Source organism: Halichoerus grypus, chromosome 3 (genome assembly GCF_964656455.1).
Source record: "Halichoerus grypus chromosome 3, mHalGry1.hap1.1, whole genome shotgun sequence".
Taxonomy (NCBI): domain Eukaryota; kingdom Metazoa; phylum Chordata; class Mammalia; order Carnivora; family Phocidae; genus Halichoerus; species Halichoerus grypus.
In genome coordinates, this window is record NC_135714.1 from 194,518,097 (window position 1) to 194,542,545 (window position 24,449).

General features: G+C 38.9%; 1 protein-coding gene across 18 annotated transcripts in view; it reads right to left on the minus strand.

Moving 5' to 3' along the window:
• Positions 1 to 24,449, minus strand: part of TENM3 (teneurin transmembrane protein 3) — a 602,365-nt gene that overhangs the window by 54,849 nt on the left and 523,067 nt on the right. For 9 of the 18 annotated variants that reach the window (XM_078069862.1, XM_078069856.1, XM_078069855.1 and 6 more), the window contains 8 exons: positions 23,215 to 23,241; positions 21,625 to 21,645; positions 20,563 to 20,709; positions 9,303 to 9,519; positions 8,163 to 8,282; positions 7,332 to 7,593; positions 1,904 to 2,171; positions 452 to 595 (listed from right to left, as the gene is read on the minus strand). In XM_078069862.1, coding sequence (XP_077925988.1) covers positions 452 to 595; positions 1,904 to 2,171; positions 7,332 to 7,593; positions 8,163 to 8,282; positions 9,303 to 9,519; positions 20,563 to 20,709; positions 21,625 to 21,645; positions 23,215 to 23,241 — 1,206 coding nt within the window. The remainder of the gene's footprint in view (positions 1 to 451; positions 596 to 1,903; positions 2,172 to 7,331; positions 7,594 to 8,162; positions 8,283 to 9,302; positions 9,520 to 20,562; positions 20,710 to 21,624; positions 21,646 to 23,214; positions 23,242 to 24,449) is intronic. The other 9 variants (XM_078069865.1, XM_078069864.1, XM_078069863.1 and 6 more) reach the window with 3 other exon arrangements.

A 24,449-nucleotide genomic window follows, 5' to 3' on the forward strand; every position in this document is an offset into this window, starting at 1 on the left:
ACTACATGCTCAGAATAGGCTAATTGCTTAAGAATTAAGATCTATCAGAAATATTTTGGTAAAGTCACACGGATTTTTTTTTCTTTACTTAAAAAAGTCCCCCTCCCTCCATTTTTGGTAAACCTTCCTAAAGCACTCTGGATCGACTCATGGGCTTACTATAGAACTAGATGCTTCTAGATGAATCTGTCGTGAAGACCAGCACACAGAGTACCTTCAGTGCAGCACCAAGGTCACTTACATTCAAGTGGGAGAACTATTTTGGTGATGAATTTATGAATGATTCAAAGTCCATAAGAAGAATATCAGGTAGTTCCCACTTCAGACATGTACAGTCTTTAAAAATCTCTCTTTATTTTTTCTACTAATTTTAATCCTACAGCATGCATAGGATAAAATGTTGCCATAATCTAATCAAGGTAAGTGATATTAACTATGAACAAGATCTTACCGTTCTGAACATCCAACACATGATGTTTATCCAATGTCCAACCACCCATGTTGGAAGCGTCTAATTCATAACCTTGCAAAATGGCGGTCCTCTTTTCCCACAGAGTCAGGTCCAGACATGACTCGTATTCGTATCCAACCGACACTGGAATCAAGAGAAATCACAGTACATCTTCTCAATTACAGGCAGAAATGCAATTTATTATTTTGATAAAACTGCTTTTTTCCACAATTGTGTTCTAAGACTCTATTTCCACTCATTTATGTGTAGAAATTATTTTTATATGAGAAGATCTGACCACATAAAAGGTGTTTTTCTAAGAAATGATCTTCAAATATTATTTTTCTATTGATTTGATAGGAAACTAGTATTTTTCTCCCCCCACATCACTTTTTCACAAGGGGTTCACAGCACAAAATGAAGACCAGATTGGGCACCTGGTTAAGTAATTAGATCAGATAAATCAGCCCCAGGGGGTGATCAGATGGTAACAACTAAAAATAGTATTTGCTATCTGAGTAATTAGAGCTGTCTAGTTTCCAAGAGTATTAAAAGTTGTGCAAAATGTTTATGATAAGTAAGGTTCAATACAGCAGAGAAGATAGCCTGATTATAACATTATATTCACATGTTACTATCAGGACTGAACGATAACACTAGCAGTAAATTACTGTGAACAAATCACCAATAAAAAGCTTCAGAGTTATAATGAAGCATGGGTTTTAAAATTTAGAACAAAGTGAAGGGAGAAGTGGCAATTATCTGATTGATGTGAACTAATTCAAGCCCAAGTTATATATTAATTTCAGAATGAAATATCTATGATATTCTCAGATAAAAACTAATAGAACAAAAAGCATCCATTAGTTTTGGCTGTCCTCAGCCTGAGCATGAAACTATACCATGTATCTCAACATGCCAATCTTTGATCGCATTGTCCCATCATTCAGTGAAACAATGGGCTTAAATGATGTTTTAAGAATGTCATTCCACCGAACTGACTCCTAGTCAAAAGAGCTGAAATAATTTTGGGGCACAAATATTGTCTATATCCTTTTAAATATCATTATGAGTTGAAACTACCCTAATAGTTAGATACAGAAAACATAAAAAAAGGATAAGGAAAGCTAAGGAGATAAAGTTAGAAAGAAACAAAAAGTGAAAAAGGGAAGGAGAGCAGTAAGGAAAAAGAACATGAAGGAAAGGATAGGACAGCTTGGAATCTCATTCAGAACATTTTCGAAGATAGAATTTCAGCCAGAAAAGAAGGGAGACTTTCTCCTCATCATACGGAATACATTCCATTTTCCCATGGTAGGTCTCAGTCAACCAGCTCATAACTCCCCAAGGATAATCTTAATTGTCTTCCAATTTGTTTATCCATTGATGTCCATGGGTGACAATCAACTTCGTGATAGTTTTTGACACAGAATATATCGATATGGAACTTACCAACAGCTTCCGATAGACCATAGACCTTTTGATTATAGGCATCTGTTTTATCCCATATAAAAGTATAGGCCAGGTTTGGCGAGGCGGGAAACCACTTCTGAAAGAGTCTTCCTACCACAGCCACCATAAGGTGAACCTTCATTAAATTAAATGGTATAACGGACTGCGTCATGGTGATCTTGAGAACTGACTTATATCCTGCCGCTCTGGAGCTCAAGTAGGAAAGTTTCAAATCTGTTCCTGGAATTGTCGTTTCTTCATGGAGTACCTAGGTTTGCACAAAGCAGAAGCTTCAAACTGGGATCACAGGTAACTATTAGGTAAAGCCGATTTAAAAGCGAGGAGAGCAACTAAAATAAGACACCAAAGAGCCACTATTCACAAATACACATCTGAGCTGTTACTTTATTCGATAATTAAAAGTAACTCTGCCGCCAGCCCAATTTTTCTCCTGCTGAAAGCTTCCTGTCATTCATTCGGAGTAGGTGCTACTCCTCATACAGGACACAGCACTGACATGCACTGACTTGTTAGCTCATGGTCACAGCGGATTCTCACTAACCCATCCTTCACCCCCGTCACCCTGGAGAATCAGAGCCGACATCTGTAAGATGGTTAGCTCAGAGCAGGGATGTGGTCTGGGCCAAAGATCTGGCCTACGCCAGCTGGCTCATTTAGGGATTAATCCTGCGTCTATGGCCTCGGCAGCTGACTGGTCACAGCCTAGAAAGACAGGAGCGGTAACAGAAAAGACCAATTCATTTGAGTTAAATTGTACTGAATTCTATATCCATGTGGAAAGGTAATAGAACAACAGCATATTCTCATAATTGGTTAAATGTTGAGCGAGGACTCATCACTGATTTTTGATATGATGGTAGATGGACTAATATTTGAGAGCTGCATAAATTCTCCCTGAGAGAGCAACTAATGTGTTATTGAATGCACATGCAAGACCCTCAATGTACACTTTTTGAATTGAAACTGGACTGTGAAAAGTTAATAAAATTCCCTGCCTAAGAACGATCTCCTTTATAGATTTTAAAAAATCATATTCTTAACCCCACAATTTATCTATCAATGTGGCTGGCTCAATGAACATCAACAAATTTATGCTGACATATACCAAAGTATATTACGCCAAAACATTATTTAATTATTTTGAAAACTAGATTTTATGTAGCGTATAACATCTTTCTAGACAGCGCAGATGCTAAGAACTACTGCTAAGTTCCTATTAGTTTGGTCAACAAAGGTAGCTCTCCAGAGGCTTACTACAATACATATATCGTGAAGTGCAAGGCCATCTAGGCTCAAGAATCTGCACCAGGAAGTCACCATTTTGTCCACTAAGAATTAAATAACATTCTCCAAGATTTCCTCATATTGGCTTATCGAGATTCATTATTCAGACTGTGTTAGAAAAATCTTAACATAGCAACCCAGTGGTCAGTAGGATCCAGCTCCTCTTGCACAGAACAGTTGGGATTGATGCATATTTGTAGTGGTCAGTGTGAGTATAAGTGAGCAGCACCAAAGGATGGGCTGAGTAAACCTCCATGGTGATCGGGGACCAGAGCTGTCTTGATCAGGGATCAAGAGCAATGGGATGCGGTACCATGGACCAAGAAGGCACTGCTCTGCTCTCATAGCTCCTATTCAGCACAGTGGGGGTTTCCTTACCGAACATGTGCACTGACTTCAGCTGCAGACTATCTGAAGCAAAATAGTTTATGGCCATACAGAAACTTTCCAGAGCTCTGTTCGACTCACGGAGAACATTACATTTAAGATTGACAGCACTTTTGTGTGGCTGTAGGCTACAGGGTGAATAATCTAAATAGGACTCTTTGTTCTGCCATCACTGGGGTGAAGTATCAGTGGGTTGGCTTGAAAAATGGATTCTGTGACTCTTGAATGGCTCTCTGAAAATGTAAGTGATTGAACCCTAAGGCATATAATTTGTTTCCTCATAATTTATTTTCAAAATAATTTCTCATAAATCTGATAGGTTTTCTATATGTAAGGCAGTCTTTCATTAATTAAATATATATTTCCTGTGATCTGGTAAGAACTGCTTCTCTAATTCAAAATATCATATGTTATTCCCAATTTTAATAACGGATTATTGTCTTTGTCATCATTAACCTACTTCCATGGAACAAATATCTGAGTTTAGTTCATTAAAACATGTGTTTCTCCTATGTAATTTGACGTGACCATGTTATTTTTGCATTAGTGGGAAAAGGACATCCAGCCAGAGTGGAAAAATAAACCATCAAGTCTATTTTTTGCCAGCTATGTGATCTGTAAGCCCCATTCTTCACCCCATTAAACATTCAGTTAGAAACTACAATTAAAATAAAAATATGTAATAAAAGACTTACTTTCTTTAATTTTGTTATTGTTTTGTTTAATAATAAATTAATAAATATTTTATTTTATAATAAATAAAATCACATATCATCATTAAAAAAAACCAGAAACTATATCCTGTCAATTCTACCTTCCAAATCTAGGTCTAATCTGTTCTCTCTTCTCCACCTCCATCACCATTGTGAGTGTTGGGCCCTCCCCATCTCAGTGCTGGATATGTATAGAAATATAGTGAACACTAGTCAGTTCACTGATTTACCTGTCTTCTTCTATCAATTACACATTTTGCCTCGAGTTAGCTTTACAGAAATCTGAAAAGACGCCATTGGCCCCCTGGTTCCATATTGCCTAAGGAATTCAAGGTCTCCATTGTATGGTATTTTGGGGCCACTCATAATCTAGCCCCAACATTTCCTCTTACATGCCCTACATTTACGTACTTCACCAGTTTTAATATGACATCATTTGTTTTTACCACCCTGTGGTTGCTCACACATTTTCTTCAATCTGGAATATCCTTTCCCCACTTCGAAGGCCAACCTCCTCAGTGATGCTTTTTTTTGGCTTCCTTAGGAATAGACCACTCTTTTGAACTTTCAGAGTTCTTCCTTCAAATCTTGATCACATTTAGAATGGTGGGAATCCATGTCTTATTATTCTTTTTATCCTAGTAGAGTACCTCATACATAATCGGTTCTCAGTAAATTTCTACTAAATGTTTGCAGACTGTTTGATGGAATGGAAAAGAAAAAAAACAAACCCTTCATGTATTCCTGCAACTGTTGACTACAATGACTCAGTTTGCTAACAATTTGCCACCTACACACACACAGACACAGCCTCAAGATTAAATCTATTTAAGGAGTGGCTAAGAAGCTCAGAGTTACTGCAAGATGGCCCCTGGGGAGGAAGTACTACATTGCATAAGGCTACAATGACTTTCCAAAAGCTTCAGCTCAAAGCTGGCTTGACTGTTATGCAGTAAATCATTGAGGTGTCTCTTGTGCATTGTATTTGCCTGTGATAGTTCTTACCTGTTATCCTAGGCCTTGCACTCCATCTGCACTCCCTCCCTAGGGGATCTCATCCTACGCTTTATATTTATCTGTATCACTGATGACCCCCAAGTTTCCGTTTTACTTCCAACCTCTGCCCTGGACTCCACTCTTACACATCCACTTCTTACCCCTTCCTCCCCAACTCCCTTTGTCCAAGCCACCACTATTTCTCCTATTACTGAGATTGTCTCCTACCTGGTCTCCTTGTTTCAACCTTTGCCCAATATGGAAATATTCTTAGTGTGGCAACTACAGTGATCCTTTTAAGAAGGAAACCAGTAGGGGCACCTGGGGCTCAGTCAGTTAAGTGTCCAACTCTTGGTTTTGGCTCAGGTCATAATCTCGGGGTTGTGGGATCGAGCCCTGCATCGGGCTCCACACTCAGCTTGGAGTGAGAATCTCTGCCTGAGATTCTCTCCCACTCCTTTGCCCCCTCCACCCCATTCTCTTTCTCTCAAATAAATGAATAAAATCTTAAAGAAAAGAAGAAGGCCACAGTCTTCAATGATTTGTGGTTTATCACCCCTTCACTCAAGCCACACCTGCTGGCCTCTGTGCCATTCTGTGAACAGCCAAGCATGCTCTTCCCTTGGAGCTTCTGAACTTGCTCCTAGTGCTTACTGGAATACCCTTCTATTTTTGGATTTATTCTTTCACTTTCTTAAAATTTCTGCTGAAACATCAACCTATCAAAGAGATCTTCCTGGACCACACTTTACAAAATTGTACCTCCGTCAACTGACCCTGTTTTATCTTTGAAAAATAAGTCGTATTCACAAGCTGACATATATTTACACATTTGTTGTCTCTCTCCCCATTAGCTGGGAAGCGCCTTGAGAGCAGGTACTTCATCTGATTGGCTTACTGCTTCGCTCAATTCTAACAGTGCCTGATATCAAATAAATATTTGAAGAGTGAATGGGACAAAGCTGCTATGTGCTGCTGTATTTTATTAAAGACTGCATATTTTTGGGGTGCCTGGGTGGCTCAGTTGGTGAAGCGACCTACTCTTGATTTCAGCTCACATCATGATCTCGGGGTCGTGGGATGGAGCCCTGCGTCCAGCTCTGTGCTCAGCAGGGAGTCTGCTTATGATTCTCGCTCTCCTTCTGCCTCTCCCCCCCGCTCTCTCTCTCTCTCTCTCATAAATACATAAAAAAATCTTTAAAAAAAAAAGAGCACATAGTTTTACTTAGCTATTTATGTATAAAGCCTATTATTATTGTACCTAATGTCCTATCTTTAAGACCTCAAAGTTCTTTCTTTCTTTTTTTTCCTCAAAGTTATTTCTAATTGGAAATAAAGAGGAAGGAAAACAATCTCCAGATATTTCTCCAGATATTTCAGTAGATAAAAGGAATAGTGAAAGTATGGCTATTTTTAGAAAAATTATATAGTTTTTTCCCCCCTGAGGAGAATAGGATTTATCATAAATTATTAGAACTTAAGACATAATACCAAGTTTTTTAGATAAAAATATCTTGAGAAAATTAATGAACATTTGCTGCTAAAAATCATCTTTTCTGAAACACTTTTTACTTATAAGTATAACTAAACAGTAAGTCATTGAGAGTAATGACCACATACAATAGCACTTGTTACCACATCAGTCAGGAGGTCAGGAGCATATAGGTATCAAAACCTTTTTCTGGTGAATGACTACATGAACAAAGACATTATTAGCTGTTGAGTTTAAGCTGTTTTTCCATTTGGCTACAACTAATAAATATATACAGATATAGTATAGCCTGAACAAAAAAGTATTTTGAATAGATCTTTAAGAAATAACTAGATTATTTCTTAAATAATCCTACCACAGTATTACCTATTCTTGCGCACGTGTGCGCACACATACACACCCCACATTCTGTATTTCCATCTATAGAATTATTTGGGATAGCACTGGAATTCTGCAATCCTTTTTAAAGATTCTTTGGAAACCACATGATCTGAAAACAGGTCCCTTAAAAGTACTGCCTGCCAGAACATTCTACCTGTGTTTCGGGAATAATGGGGCTGTCTTCAGGAGAAGATCTGAAAAAGGTAGATAAAGGAGAAGACACGATGATGGGATTTGGCCTCACAAATCCACTCAGATCACAGCTGGGAATGTCATTCTCTTCCTTCTTCATGACGAGGGTATCCATCACATAAAAGACATTCCACGGAATCCACACGGTATGATACTGAGTGAGGAATGGGGAGCGTTCAAATACCAAAGTAAGAGACGCCCCGCCATTTGCCACCAAATCAAACCTAAGAAAAACAAGATTACTTAGTGAATTATCTGGATCCCATACAGCTTCCAACAACACTCAGCTCCTTAAATAAATATGCTTTACAAAGAAAACCAACTTTTCTCCCAACTTGTATATGACAGAGTTTCTAATCTATAGGAATATTAAAATAACCATTCAATGAACACCCAGATACCTTTTACTTAGATTCACCAACTTATTAACATCTTCCCAAATTTGCTTTATCTATCTACCCATCTACTTATTTTTTTCAGAACCATCTAAGCTTAAGTTGTAGGTATTACGAATGTCACTCCTGAATATTTCAACATGAATCTTCTAAAACAAAGAAAATTCTCCTATGAAACCACAACACTCTTATCATGTCTTGGCAAATGAAATCAACTTTTAAGGAACCACATGAGCACGTGACTTTAAGTCTCTGCCACATGCACAGATTTCTGGAGCCTAAAAGTTGTTGCAGTTCTATATTAAAAGGGACAATAAAACATATTGGGAGATATAAGAATGCCTAGCTTTTATACTGAAAATATTTCACACAGAAAGAGTGCGGTGGGACTAACTCACATTCCATCCTGGCGGGTAATAGTATATCCATATTCTGGGTAATGGAAAAACGAGACATTTACTCCAATAAGTGGAGTTCCGTCAGCAGTTAGTACTTGGCCTCTGATGACGGATGCAAGGCTGTGGGAAAAGTAGAAGAATTAAAATGAACATCTGTCTTCTCAGGCCAACATTATCATGATTTAGAGATAATTCAACCTAAGGATAAAATAACACTGTCACACATACTTGTTCTTCACAAAAACCAGACCTGAAAGAGTCCCAAGACAATGCCCCTTTTAATTCAGGGCAATTCACGTTCTCTAAATGCCTGGTGTTTATCCTGGGTTTTAATTTGTTGCAATCTGGATTTTGGAGAGTTATCAAGACCCATAATTTAGAGATGGGTTTTTTAAAATTATAAACTGCGCTTTTTCATAAGTCGTATATCTGGTGCTTACATGAAGGAAAGTGTACCTTCCAATTAATTCCGAGGCAATCTGTAAATCTGCAGGGACCAAGAAGTACAAGATTTAAAGGGGCAATAAGGCACATTTGTACAACAACTTTTAATCAACTGCTGGGTCTAACTGCATTAATGCTGTTAAATTACTGCAGATCCAGGAGTTCTAGTGTAAATCATCTTCTTTTACTCAGTGAGACACAAGACACCTGCTTTCACTTACTGGTTTATTTTCGGGTCCTTACTGCTCTGTAAAGCACCAGTCAAACAGCTTATGCAATCTTACTGCCATGCCATTAGCAGTTCTATTACATTAATTCATAATTTATATTATTTAGCGAGCTCAGCTGAAAAAAAAAAAAAGCTCACTTCTGTTTTGCCTTTTGGGGGTCTTTCCACTGCTTCTTTTGAAACATTTCCAACTGCGCTAACAAAATCAACGAGTTAAATGAAGATTTATTGACTCCTTAATGGGATGTCCTGTTCCGGCTCAGGTACTGAAATTGACAAAGCATGTGAACTGTGTCAAAAATGCTTGAAATGCGAAGTTTGGTGAGGAATTTGCCGAAAGAGGAACAACTGCATTAAAAGAAAAAGCTCTTTCCTCAAATTCACAGTCATCAGCATTTCATCGAAAGTGCACGGAACTATTGATAATAACATCACTACAAATCTATGTAAGCAGAAAATGCATTAACCTCTTGTTGAAAGGACTTTCTCCAGGTATGACATGGGTGCTCTCAGACCCTATAAGAAAACTGATTCGATCATAGAAGGATTTGGCAGCTTGCTGCGAGGGGGACTGTAAGCTTTGGCTGATGACGTCCTGAGGATCAGGTAGGCCGCGGCAGTAAGCCTGGCTTTGGCAGGAGCTCTGTAAACAGCAATCAGGATCCATACAGTCAACGAGCCCATCTGCAGAGAGAAGTGCAAGCCAGTAAGAGAATCCCTCTTGTTACGCGGTGACGTGCGACGCGTTTTGTTTGTTGGTTCGTTTTCTTTCAGATCCAGTGAATCTTCCCCCCATCTGAGAGTAATTTCTACGAGGCACGCTTTTTGGAAACAGATAAAATATTAATACAAGACTTGCAGCCTCTTTCACATAGAGTAAATGTTTGGATTGGAGATGGCTGATTCTGAGTACGAGTAAAACACTGCTGATAAGAATAATCTATTAGGACTAGGAAGGACTACAGATTCATTTTAAGTATAATTGCTGAAGCCTTCTCTATTTTATAGAAAATGCACTAGGAGTTAACATAGTGAGCGCGATGGGTCAGTGGTTTGGGACCTACATAGGGTGAAGTTCTAAAATAACTTCACCCTATTGAGATAAGCCAACCACTTTTCAAAGAAATAGCTTTCTCAAGGAAGGTAAGGTGTGTTCCAAATAAAATTAAGGCATCTCTCAAGTGTTAAGCAGGATCCTGAGCCCCTCGTATGCCTCTGCTAAAATGGAGGTGTTACATTAAAATGTGGCAAATGTAAGTGAGTCGTTAATATTGGAAAATTAGAAGCCTACCACAAAAAAAACCGACCTATAGTGCTGGTGACGTGAAGAGTGTAACGGATAGAAAGAATGTGCTAGTGCCTTCTCCAGGAACATCAAAAGGAAACCACATTCCATGGTCCACATAAGTATTTTGTTCGAAACATATAAACCAACTCATTAGTGGACAAGAGTGTCAGGTTATGATGATTTAGTGACGTTACCCCTTAAGATCTTTCTTTCACTGACCAGCTGATACATGAATTTTGATCTGCTTGGCAATGACATTTCTCAGTACAGATTAACAAAAACATTAGTTTCTGAAGACTTTAAATCATTCTTGAGAGATCGGACAAATGGTTATCTTCACACCTAAGTCTCAAGTCTTAGTGTGACCCTATTATGGCAAACTCAGTTGAAAATATCTAGTTGACCTACATATTTTATTTACACAAGGGCTTTTTAAAATAACTTTTATTTGGAAAAAAACAAAAACAAACCACACTAGCCATTTGTTTTGGCTTTAGGCCACTCTTATTAATAGAATACAAGTTTGCCCCTTCATTATCTGACAGCAAACCGAGATGCAAGAAAATAGACTAAATTGAGTTATGTTGTCCAGTCTAAAAGTAGGTCAACGAAACAAGAGATGAGGGGTCCTGGATCAATGTCCTTAAGTCATTTTGCCCACCTGAAGCAGAATGTAGTGAACACTTGTGAGTTCTCCCAACGCTCATTTCCTCTTCTTTGGGCAACAGCTCCACACTTTCATTTACATACCCATCCGTCCCCCTGTCTCAGTCTGTGTGCATTTCCCCCTTCATGTTTGGTTCAGATGTGTCCATTTGACCTAACTGGTCTATCTGGAGTGAATTTCAGGAACTGTCTGCAGAGACTCCCCCTCCCCTTTCCCCCCGAGGCTTGGAGCTGTAAGGCTGTGAGGTTGGGGTTGCTGCCTACAGGAGAACCTGTCTGGCAGCGCAGCATTCAAGAAGCAGAGCCCAGAGCTGGAGAGAAAAACAAGAGGTCATCGTGGCATCTTTAGGGTTTTTGCAACAACCTGAACCTGAGCTTCTGGGCTTTTCAGTTACAGAAGCCAAGCTATTCTCTTCTTCCTTACGCCTGTTTGGGTTAGATTTTCTGTCACTTAAAACCGAAAGAGACTTAGTTTATCTAGAGACAGCAACTAAAAATCTCTTCACTATTTCCCTTGTAGTCGAAAAACAAGCTTAAGAGGTGAATATGTGAATTAAATTTATGGTGTTGGACTCCTTTTTACATTAATATTTTAATTTTTTTGTTATGACGATGAGTCAGAATTTCTGACAGGCAGATCTTCTTATATATTGTTTCCTTTATGATAGTTACATTTTTATGCAGATGGCTGTTATATTTTTTAAAATGTGTTAATTATTTGAAAGTGTAGTTTTATTCCTTTGATAAAAATTTTAAATGTTTTAAGCAAATCAAATGAAACTGAGCTTTGAAATTTTATATAAATTTATCAAAATACTACTTTCTTAGCCAAAAGGCCATGAAGATGAAAAATGTCTAAATATTTCTCTGTATTTCTGGAAGATAAAACTACGCTGCAGGCTTACTTTTCACAAAGCTATAATAATGCAATACGTTGTATATATTTTTTTCTCTATCTCTCTCAAAGAAATAGAAGCAGTTATTAAGACTTGGATTTTTAAAGTAGTAGACTATTGAACTATTGCTCCAGTATCATTTCTGGCCTCAAAAGAAACCAATTAAAAAATAAAACCCCTTCAGTAACAACCCATGATTATATATTGAGACTATAGGGAATCTTCAATTACGTGTTTTATGATATATTTAAGAGTTCTTACTCCATGACTTTTGAATGGGTGAGCAGATGCTTGGGAGAATCATTTAACACAAATATTTTATATTCTTGCAGGTTTTTCCCTTACATTCATTCTTTAACCTAAACAGAAACTACTCACTAGAGAAAGTACTTCCAATTATTATATCTTCATTAATCTTATAAATTAAAGGTTAAATGCCCTCGTCCTCTCTTCCCCCCACACTACAACTAGAGTATCTCCCTTTAGGCAATATATGGTGCAGTTGCCAAAGAGGAATGCTCAAATTTAGTCATTCATCTTTGTTAGTTTATAAAAAGCAAATGTACGTCTGGCATGTAGTCTGCAGGTCATAAAACTGCATGAGATTGACACCTTCTGAACTAATCAGTTGGAAATGCATTTTTACAAGCCTCTCTGCTAACATCAATCAGAGAAAGAATCTCATTTTCAACAGCCAAGATGCAGGGACACACAGTTTGTTATTTTTCTGCAGAGTTTATCAGTAACTTGCCCAAGCAAGTGACGGATGGTTATGAATCTGGCTCCCTATAACTTGAGAAAACATTTTTCATTCTTTGTGCTTATATAGCTAGGGCCATCTAGTACAACTAAGTCGATTACCCACTTGCCCAAATGTACACCGTAGTAAAATTGTCTTTGTGGAATAGCTTCTCGAAATCACTGAGATTCCTTTTAGTACCAGGAATATCAGTTGGTATAAATTTATACTGGTATAGACATCATATCTAATAGAATTAATCATAAAAAAAATCTAAAAAAATCAGAAGTGTTCAAAACCCACTGAATAATAACTTCAATGATCAGTTAAGAGCTTTTCTTTCTTTGCAATATAAGTGGTACTCTGATGTAAAGCAGAGAATTTGGTTTACGCTTCTGTCCACTCAATCCTGAACATTATTGCTCTAGTTATCATTTTAAAACATGTTCTCATCTTACCTTAGGCTTTTGTTGGACTATAACAGTGGTTGGCAAACTTACTTTGCAAAGGGCCAGATAGTAAATAATTTAGGCTTTGTGGGCCATGCAGTCTCTGTTGCACCTTTCAACTCCACCTTTATAGAGCTAAAGCAGCCGTAGACATTATGGAAATGAATGGGTGTGTTCCAATAAAACTTTATTTACAAAACGGCCTTTGCCCCAGAGGTCATAGCTTGCCAGCCTCTGGTCTTGCTTTAATGTTTCTATCCTGCTCGATTTCCTTGTATTCTTCCGAGCATTCTTGACATTGTTTCTGGCAAATTTAGACAATGCATATTTTGCCAGATTATTAAAACTTCTGACTCCAGGTCTTCTCCTAGGTTACTCCTATGCTGGCTTTGATCTGCTTGTCAAAACTCACTTGCTTCTTTCAAGTAGCTATGGATACCTGAACCTGTTTTTCAAAACCTTGATTTACTGACTGGATAAAAAGTCATGAATTTCCTTTCAATGAATTTTCCTTCTTTACTCAAAAGATAATTAATGTCCACCACCTTTCCCCACAGTATTTGGAAGCCCCTTTCCCCTATTCCAAGTTAGAGGTACACATAGAAATTCTGATGGAATAATTTATCTGTAGACTTCAGAATTTTCAAAGTGTATAGGTATGCCTTTCATTACTTCTTAAAGTCACCATTCTGTGATATGCATGAAATCCATTTATTTCTGAATTGGAATCATGTTTGGCTTTCTGACTATTCCTGTTTTTCTTGTGTGTGTGTCTCTATGTTCACATATGTCTTCAGGCTGATCATTCTTCTGCATTTCAAATCCACAAACTGCCTTCTAGATATTTCCATCTGGATATTACACGGGCAGCAAAAACTTAGTGGATCTAAAGCACAGCATATTGAATCTCCTCTAAACACGTTGTTTTCTTCTATTATTTCCTATTTCGATGAATGGTTCCATCATCCACCCATCCAGTCTCTCAAAGTAGAGACCTGAGTGTCATCCTTGACTCCTCTTCTCTCTTCCTTTTCCTCTGCACCTAATCAATTACCAGGTCCTTCTTTTCTTCACCCCAAATATATCTTGAATCAGTCTCTTTCTTTCCATTTCACTGAAAACGCCCTTCAGGCCACCATGGTCATCTCTCGAGGAGATCTCTACAATAGTTTGGTTTCCCGGGTTCCAGCCTTGTCCCCACTATTCATCCTCTACACCTCCGTCAGAGTCATCTTTGCAGAAATCAGATCTGATGACTTCACTTCTCTAGCTAAAATATGTCCTCTACTGCCTTCTGAGTAGTTAGAACTCCTTACCGTGGGGCTTTTAAAAGCTTTCATCATTATTGTTTCCTCTGCCTGGAGACCTCTAGCTCCCTACTCCTGGACCCCCATCCCCTCTCCCCATTCCTTAAGCCAGCAGCTCAGGCAATGGCTCAGGAAGCTCCTTGAGAGCTGAGTTCACCACTGTATCTGCAGTTATCTAGTACACTTCTTGGCACCAAGTCAGCATACAGTGTATTTGCTGAAAGAATGGAAGAATGGATTCAGTTCCTAGAGATAATTAGATTGAAACAGATCAAAATGATGTCTTAAAGGTGCAGCAGAGACACCCTCTTGGTTTTCTTTTCTTACCCTTCTCCAACCCTCAGTACTATGCTCACCCTTGAATTCTGGTTTCTTTTTTACCCCAACAGTTATTTTAAAATGTTCTTGATTAATTTGACATTAACCAATCCACACAATTATAAAAAAGCATTAGAAGAAATGATATGAAACACTATGTATGATTTTTCAAAGGGAAAAGGCCCTATTTATTTTTGAAGACACACAACCCAGAGTTCGCAAAAAGATACACCTCATCAAAATTTACCTCATATCAATGAAAACTGCTACATGATGAAAGACACCTTCAGAAAGTTAAAAGAGAAGTGAAAACCTGGGATAAAATACCTGCAATACGCCTAACAGAGAATTAATAAGTAGCATATACAAAGAAGTCCTAAAAATTAAAAAGGAAAAGTCAAGCCACTAATAGGGAAAAAAATGGGCAAGAGAAATAAATAATTAGAAAAAGAAGAACTACAAATGGCCAAGAAGCATGTATAAGGATCACCAATTGGATCAGTAATTAGAGAAATGCAAATTAAAACAATAAAAATGGAATCGTCTTCACCCGTCAGACAACATTCCTACTTTTCACTTGTCGGACAATTTGTTTGTGTACGATGATTACGTACAGACTACAGACACGGAGAAAATAAACACTCTTGTACTGATGAAGTACAAGTGGCAAAACCCACCTGCATGGCGATTTGGCTATGAAATTTAAAAGTTTAAATACCCCTTAACCTAGGAATTTCGCTTCTTAAAATCTGTCCAAAAGAAATCCTTGTACATTCACAGAAGGATTTATACGCAGATACACACATACAGAGACACAGAGACGCGCTACATATTTGTCTTTACACTAAGAGCAAGAAAAGAAAAAAAGAAACAACTAGGTTATTATTAATAATTATTATTAATGTAGTAGTGGTAAGATTAATGACTACATCTGGGTTTCTATTATAAAGAATGAGGTAGACCTCTATGTACTGGCTTGAAAAAAATCTCTAAAAAGATAGATTCTTTGGCAGAATCAAATTTAGAACAGCACCTATCGCACTTAAGTTTAAAAACATAAATGTGCCTATAAATTCACTGAAGGAGGAGCAGCAATATGCACAGCAAGTTAACTCTTTGACAATGCGAACGCACTCACTGTACACTGTGGTTACTACTTCTAACTCTCGCCATTAATGCAGAGGTTCTTAAGGCGGAGACACGTGGATCAAAGAGACCTGTTTCTGAAGACATCCCGGGTCCTGCCCATTTCTATATTCTGAAACCTGAAGTAGCAGCTACTGGTACTGGCTGTGAATTATAGGGAGGACTTTTAGTTCCAGCCTGTGTGGCTATGATTTTCCTCTCCCCCCGGAGCTTATTCCGGTATAGTGGTAAAGCCCCGTGTTCCTTGTGTACTATCGGGAAACTACTGGAGTGCCTTGTGCGGGAGGGCACAAGCTGGACTTCTCGTTCCTCGAATGCAATTGACACTGCTCTAAAAATTCCGTGCAGAGCAAAAGGGTTCAGACGAACCCGAGTCTCTCCCCTAAAGTGGGAGCCCGTAAAGTCTTACAAACTCGGGAGTAATTTTCCCCCCAGATTATGATCTACCAGGAAAACATATTTGATTGCTCTGAGACTCTGAGTGCCACTCCTATGTTCTGATATCTGGAATCTTTTCTCAGGAAGTACTTATGATCTCCTATAATCCTTTTTTTCTTTTCTTTTCTCTTTTCCTTCTTCCCTCCTTCCTTCCTAATTTCCTTTTTTCCTCCCTCCCTTCCTTTTGCTTCTTTTTCCTCTTCTTCTCCTTCTTTTTTTAAGCCATCCCCCCTTTCTTCCCAGTTCTGGTACTCTCTATTTTATTTATTTAAATTTTATTTTAATATGTGTTTGGAGAACACGGTAGTCCCATCTTCCTGCTAGGACTTTTTAAGGAATCTATTTTCAAATAGTTCCTTATTTTCATCTGGTAATCTCCAAACTTAGATGGCCCTGCCCACTCGCCATACTCATTCTGCTGCTTACGTTAACATTTCATTCATTTTTCCACTTCTGGGTTTTACTGCTAGTGCACTCCCACATTTTCTTGCAGTCTGAAACTTCTGTTTGTGTTCTGTCTCCCTCTCTCTCCTGTTTTTATCTTTCTAATTTCTGAATAACCTCAATTGAATTGTACTTTCCTCTTCATTATCATCAGCCTCCACTTAAAAAAAAAAGAAAAAAAAAAAAGCCGGTTCTAGGTCCATCTTCCTGACATATTCCCACAAACTAATACCTCTGAAGGACAAAAAAATAACTATCTAATTACAAGTAAGATGGATCACACCTGGCATTGTATTTTGGCATGCCCCTATTCTTACATAAAGGTTGGTATTTTTGTGTCCTCAACCACCCAATCTCTAAGACAGGGCTTGAGTCCCATGCCTTAAGAACCCACAGGGGAGCTATCCACTGGAAGACCAGACAGGGGAAGCAAGATGTCAAAAGGAACTCTAACTAGGAGGATGGGAACATGGTAACAATGGTAACATATTTTGGAGAAATCATCTTGTTTATTTATTTATTTAAAAAAATTTTTTTAAGTAGGCTCCATGCCCGACACGGGGCTTGAACTCACAACCCCGAGATCAAGACCTGAGCTGAGATCAAGAGTCGGGTGCTTAACCAACTGAGCCACCCAGGCGCCCCAAGAAACTGTCTTGTTAATAAGTATCTTAAGTTGTTATAAAGGTAGAATTGCTTCTGGCAAGCTTTTGCATTTTGATGCTTTCATAGTGGGGCCACCATATGGGGAGCTATTTAAAATCAAGAAACCCTCTACTGAATGAGATTCTCAGTGGGTATGCTAGGTAAAAACAAGGATGCTCATAAAAGTATGCAGGGAGAACTGGAGAGTGCTTTGCCAACCTGGGTCATGGAAAGCGTATCGAGGTTCGGCGCTGCTTTTCTTGTTCTCATGTGAGAAGGCTATAATTCTGGGGGAAAGAAGGAAATAAAGAATAGAAGAAGAATTTCTCCTGAGAGTAACAGAAGTCTATGAGCTATATGAAATAGTTAATGGAGTATATTCCCTGGGTATACTAAGACTAAATGCTGTGGACAACTATTAATATTCCCGTAGTAGAATCTGTTTTTCTGCCTATCCAGCATCCATACCCCTTTGTTCTGGTGATAGAATGTCAATTTTTCTTTGGCCAGGGGACGAGGTCAGGCTCAGACCCAGGCCTCCTGTAACCATTGAGAAAGGCTGTCTCCCTGTTCGCGGGTTATTATGCGGTGCGATGTAAAAGCCAGAGCTGCTGGGGGGGTCATTCTGAGGAAGAGACAGTCAAAGAATGGTGCCAACGTGGAATAAAGCAGAGCTGACAGAAGAATTAACCCAGATTTCTGTTACCATTGTTTAAACACCTAGGTGCAGCTATCTCTGAATTTTTCAGTTATATAAGCTAATAAGGTTTTCTCTTTTAAAAGCTTAAGACCGTTTGAGTGGAATTTCTATCACGCGCCACCCAAGAGTCTCTCCTGGTGAGAATAACAAACACGAGGGATATCCTTGTGGAGAGGAAGCAGAAGCCTGTGGTAGAGTAGCTGTGAGACAGACGGGGCCATTTTCAGAAGTTGACAGGGGGACACTCTGTACAGTAGCTACAAAATGAGGCAGCAGACACTCACGGTCTGACACCCCAGTCCCGGTCACACTGCACTTAATGGTGACCGGTTCCCGGCTCTTCACCTGCCTTTTTGCTGATCTTAGCAACGTCACCATCAGAGTGAGTTCTGGGATATGAGCAGGAAAATGGCTCAGCCCAGAGGGAGGCTGACTCTGTAGGTGCGGAAAGAGTTGAAGAAGAAATATTTAGAAGCCAAGGCTAGGCATGCACGGGTCTTATTTTAAACATTCTGCTCTACTGACCTCATATGATGCCAGTGATAGCCTTAATGGCCAGATTATATGCCTTGATTTGGGGTTTGGTGTGGAAAATATTGCCTTTATTCACACAGTCCATGCTTAAGTTCAAACAACCCTCTAGCTTAGGTTATGAGGCAGCCGGGGTATGATCTCAGGATATAATACAGCTGGCATTGAGTTTCCTTCTCAGAAGATCAACAAAATTAGGTTAGGAACAAGAATACAAATTATTTATATGAAATAAGTAAAGAACCCACAGGAGGTCTTCTATTGGCTCAGATTTCCCCTTGGAGACGGAAGCCTAGAGATAGCATAGTTTCATGCTAATAAGAATAAACAAAGGGGGAACAGGCCAATTCACAGCTGATAAATTTTGAGGCAAGGGAAAAACCTCCTTAGCTGATAACAATACTAAAGAGTTGATTAGCCCCTGAATTACTCTGCCGTGTCTCTGCAGACCTGGCCCTGCAGTCTGCTTCCCTCTGAGAGAGTTTGTAACCACCTCAATGTAATCTCCTTTTAGAAGACAAAATCTGGAATATACGATCAAGGAGGGAAAGAAGCTCCCCTTCTTCCCTAGGCAATAGAAAACAATGGGGCAGGGGCTTCTTGGGGAAAAACGATGAGGAAAGCTGCCATCTGGGCTGCGGTCGGGGAGGATTAATGCTGCCATTTCTACAAAGCGCACCGTTAAGGGGGAGTTGAGGCAACAAGGTATCACTACGCAGGAAAAGGTTTGAGGGCTAAGGACGACCATATCTATCAGGACCAAAAGGAAGAGAAGCTTTGGCTCCGGTTTCTTGACAGCCCAAGTTTAAAAAAAAAAATAGGGAAAATTGAACAGTTAGCTAGAAACTAAAAGGGAGAAGGGCAGCCCGCTGCGCCGAAGACGAGACACAAATAACATCTAGTTTGAGAACGACGGTAGGCGTGGGCTAGCGTGCGCATGTGCGTCCGTGTGTGCGTGCTCATACCTGTGCGCGCGTGTGTGCGTGCGTGCGTGCGTAGTATGTGCGCATGTGCGTGTGCGTGTAGTATGTGCGCATGTGCGCGTGCGTGTAGTATGTGCGCATGTGCGTTGGGGAGCTGGAAGAGGGGAGGCTGAGGGTCGGTTCTAATCCCTCTCCTTCCCAAAGAACAGTAGTTAGATCCACACTAGGAAGGAAAGAAAAGACTGTTCACCTTCCCTGACAACCTCCTGTGAATTTCAGCTAGCCAAGACGAAAGCAAAAGGAAAACGGGAGTCCTAGCAGCTCCTACTTATGACTTAACTATGTGCCTGGCAATGTACTAAGTCCTGCATTCTCTCACTTAGCCCTTTCAAAACCTCTTTTGTTCCTATGTCACAGATGAAGCAATTGTGAAGTCACATAGGTACAAGGCAGAGTGAAGATCTGCACTCTTCACCAACACTACTGCTCCTGTGGACATTCCCAGGGAGCAGGCGGAACGAAGGACGGGGTGGGGAAACACAGCCTGATGCACAGAGCAAGTGGCCACAGAGGCCCAGAGAGGAACTAAATCCCTTCTAAAAACTCAGTCCTAAAGGTACGCCGAAACCGAGCAGCTATCGGGGGCACCCATTCCATCACTGGAGAAGAACTCACCGGCTCTCACTCTCTATTCTTTGAAATGAAAATGCGCACAACAGGGGAAAGAACTACTTCTTAACCAAGGGCCTGCACTGGGTGGAATATCACAATCCTTTAGCAGGCTGTGAAGTTTAGGATAAATAGACACCGGGAGTACAGCTTCAAGGAGGCTGTTTTCTTTACTATTTTATTTTTTCCACCCGTGCCTTTCTTCAGAAGAGCTTGGGAAATGCCCTGCATCTTTTGGAATGTTTAGTTATTAAAACATTGCTTTAGAGCTCCCAATTCACAGGGCCGTATATACCGTGATGAGGAGAATCGTCATCTGGAGATTAGGAAAAGCGATGGAGAACAATGGACATTATACAGTAGCTTGGTTACCTTGCCTTTTCCCTGAATGATAATAATCTTGCATTTGTTTCAGGGAAAATAGGGAGCAAAATCACTGGATCAGCACTCATAAATTTTTCAATCAATCTAATCTATGGGGATCTGATTTTTTTTGGCACCAGATAACTATGCAACTTACAAACCTGGGCTCTGGCACACACTTGTTTCCACACTCAGCATTTCTTACCTCCTTCATTGTCCTTGCTATCTGTGCAGAGAGTCTCCATGGCTACGTCACATCCTGCTCCTCTCCACCCCGGCTGGCAGACACAATGCCAGCCGTTTTGGTCCAGGGTACATCTTCCATTGCTGTTGCACAGCCCAGGACAACCCTCTGTCAAAGGAGACAAAGAAGGAAAGCACAAGTGATTTGAGTATTGAAAGTTTTTGCACCTAAGATAAACAGATAAGGGACACTTAGTGGGAACAGGCCTTTGTAAACAGCACAAATACTGTAATTGCACATGGATAGAAACAGCAACAGTCTCTAAGGAATCTAATTCTTATCCAAGTGGCATCTTTGATTGGCCTGACCCTTGAGACACCACTTACCTGTGCAGGACAGAAATATATGCAACGATCCACTAACTAGCCGCAGGCCAGACAAAATTAACTTTTTTTTTTTTTTCCCTTTAGCAAAGCAACAAGGTTGATTGTATGGTGTCAAAAGACATCTTGAGAAGACAATTTCAGAATCCCTGGTATAGATTTTTAATCTGTTGTAGACATTATCAGCTACTCATCAGGACATGCCTTCTTAAAGCACCTTGTTGCTTTAAAAAATTCCCTCTAAATTCAAAAGCATGGAAGTAGCTATGAGGATGTGAACGATGTTAAAAAGAGAACATTAATTTTATCTGGCCTCAGAGTTGCCGTACATTCATGTGAAATTACAGTGCATTAAATAACTGCACAAAGTATAGGCCAGTCTTGATGACTATACTTTATGCCAAGAGTACATTCCTTTTCACAGAATAAGCAAAGCCCAGGAAATAGTGAAGCAGCTTAGCATCTATTCTAACAAACATCAGGATTCAGGCTGCATACGGATGGGACAGGACCGACAGGATTTCCAACTAAATGTAATAGCTGTGCATATTTGATTACTTAGGACGGACAAAATGAAATACCATAAGGACCACAATAAAACATTGATAGACTGAACAAAAACACGGTAGTGACGTGCTTCAAGACAGAGAGCGAAGAGTGATATTTTGTGACAATCTCCCTAAGGCTTTTATGCTGTTACCTTTATATCCTATCTTGTCTGCTTTTATGGGCAAGGAGGGAAAATTTGGGAAACAATTAAAATAATTTAATATATCCAAAATCTATAATTGTTTCAGTCTAACATGACATTAAAAAAAAAAAAACCATTTTTTGCCACTTCCTACTGATGATATCTGGCATGCGGCCAACATGATCTGTTTATGAGGATGGACACTTAGGTAGAGTTTGGTGTTCTTGTCTATGAGTGTGATGTGACACTGGCAGAAACAAGGATATAGATGCTCCAAAACTTTAAGAATAATTAGCTATTGATCAGATCTCTTTGGACAGAATTATTTATAATTTGACATAAAATACATACTAGCCAAAAATACTTGCTAGAGCGATGGGGGTTATTCAGCTTCTTATAATGAGAATGCTACTCTTGTTTCAGTGACAAAATTTAGGGGAACGATCTGTTTAAAGATGTTTATTTTATGTCATTTTAAAAGAATTATTCATATACTGGCTTCCCCTCCTCCACTGTGGAACTTGAAATGAAAATATCTCAAAGAGACGTTCTGTCTCTTAAGATGAGAGCTAAGAGAAAGAAGACTATTTTGACAGTCTCTTGTGGCAGGAGAAAATGAAATTATACTTATGGATACCAGCAGGTCAGGAGAAGATTAATTTTGCTGCTTCTTTTCTCTCAGACAATTATCATCTGTATCTATGGATTTCCAATACCTAAAAGGTCAGTTTTCCTTCCAGATGTTTTCTGTTTTGTTTTTAATGAAAAAGAAAGATTTAATTGCCCCACTGAAGAAGAGGTGCATCAGCTGACTGCATGCACACAAGAGTTATTATATGAAAGCCTGGATATTGCCATGAATATTTTCATATTCTAATGAAAAGCACAAACAAGGAATAGAAAATAGGTAATCTGAGGAGAAAGGGAGAGGGAATTTTCTCTTCTGAAAAAATATTTTCCACCTATTTCTACGAGAACTGAAGAGACGAGAATCTGCTGTTTTCTGCTGAGCAAAGTTATCATTTCTGTTTGGCAGAATGCACTGTAATTTTGTCGTTTTTTCAGAAAATAACAGAACAGAAATTATGATATCACGTATATTTTGAAACATTTAGAAGAAGCCAAAGAAGTTTCCATATAAGGATAAATGAGACTTCTCTCAACATATATTAGCCAGAATCTTCTTTAGATTGACAATTTCTTATTCTGTGATAAGAGAGTGAGCATTTGTGATTCTTCAAGATAGAATTTAAAGCTCATTAGCTGAATTGCCAACAATGAAGATCTTAAGGCAAAAGAAAAAAAAAACAACAAACAAAAAACAGCAAATGTACTGTTATCTTCAGTTTTTGGTTCCAGTGAAAACTAATGCTTTTACATAGGAATGAAATCTGTGATAACCCAAAATTATAAAAATGAGACACGGACATTGAAGTCTCAATACTTTAAATCCAAGGCATTTCACATAATGTAAGCCTGATTTATAATTTACAAAAATATGCATGAGAAACAGTCTATTTTCATACCTAGTACAGTCTGATACACGGTTATATATAGATATAGATTTAGATATGTCAACAAAGAGCAAGTATACAGTACCTTTAACTATCTTATCCAAATAGTGAGCTTGAGAAATTAAAAAGGAAAAAAGAACAGACAGACATTTCAGAAGTGTCACATGGGACAAGGAAATTTTCAGAATTCACATGCAAATCGAGGAGCTGTAGCTAATACGAGACTCACATCACACGACAGAGATGCACTTCATTATCTTCTAAAACTGCAATATATTCATGTTTCAGTAAGTGTGGTCATGATTCCAGGAAATACTCAGCATTTTCAAGAGAAGTGTGCAGGTAAACTAACAACTACCTTTCACAGATTACCTGGAATGCACCCACCCTGATCCTTCTGGAGATTATACTTTAATAGCTAAGTAGAACAAATGGAATCAATTCTTTTTACTAAAGAAATTGCGAAATTTACGCCGATGAGAGTTACAAATAAACTTTTTTGGGGGGAGGTACAAAATAATGCTAATTTTTAAACGTTTGCTTTTAACGAAGTAGTTTTGTAAGGGTTGCATGGTTCAGGGCAAAAAGGACAACACAGAAGCCGTGGAGGAACCATTTATTTGTGTTCTGATGCTGTCTTTCTTCAACCTGTGAGATAAACCCACTGAAATCCTCCTGCCCTCACCTTCTGTCTTGAGCCACTTGTGTATTTACATATTATTAAACTTTAATGTCTAGAAAGTAAGAAAAAAAAGGAAGTAATTGAGAATCTTTGAGCAAATGGAGCAAACTTAATATACTATGAAAAAGGCATGTGTAAATTCTATAGAGAATGATTACCCCGTGGCCCCTGACTACATGTCGGATGGACAGTGGTGTATCGCATATGTAGTCTATTATGAAATACGACTCTCCTAAGATCCTGTTTCTTTTCAGGATTCGTCCTGGAACAGCTCTGTTTCTCACAAAAGCTCTGTAGGAACAGTCAGGATTAAGACTGAAGTCTTTTACTGTACCTGTCCATTTAATCTTTCATGAGGTTACAATTAGGCTACACCTTTCCTCTTGAACGGAGGCATACAACCTGTCTCCCCTCACTCAGCATAGAGATGGAATATATTCTTAATAAGCCTGAAATCTTCTTGCTTTGTCAAAATTCATACATCTTTAATGATCTAAAATTGCTTTTCAAAGATGCTTATGTTGATGATTTTTCATTACTGACACATGCAAGTAATAGCCGAACTCCTAACAGAATGATTTAAACTCTAACTTCCAGTCGAGCCACTCAGATCTGGTAGTTCTGTCATGTGCATAAAC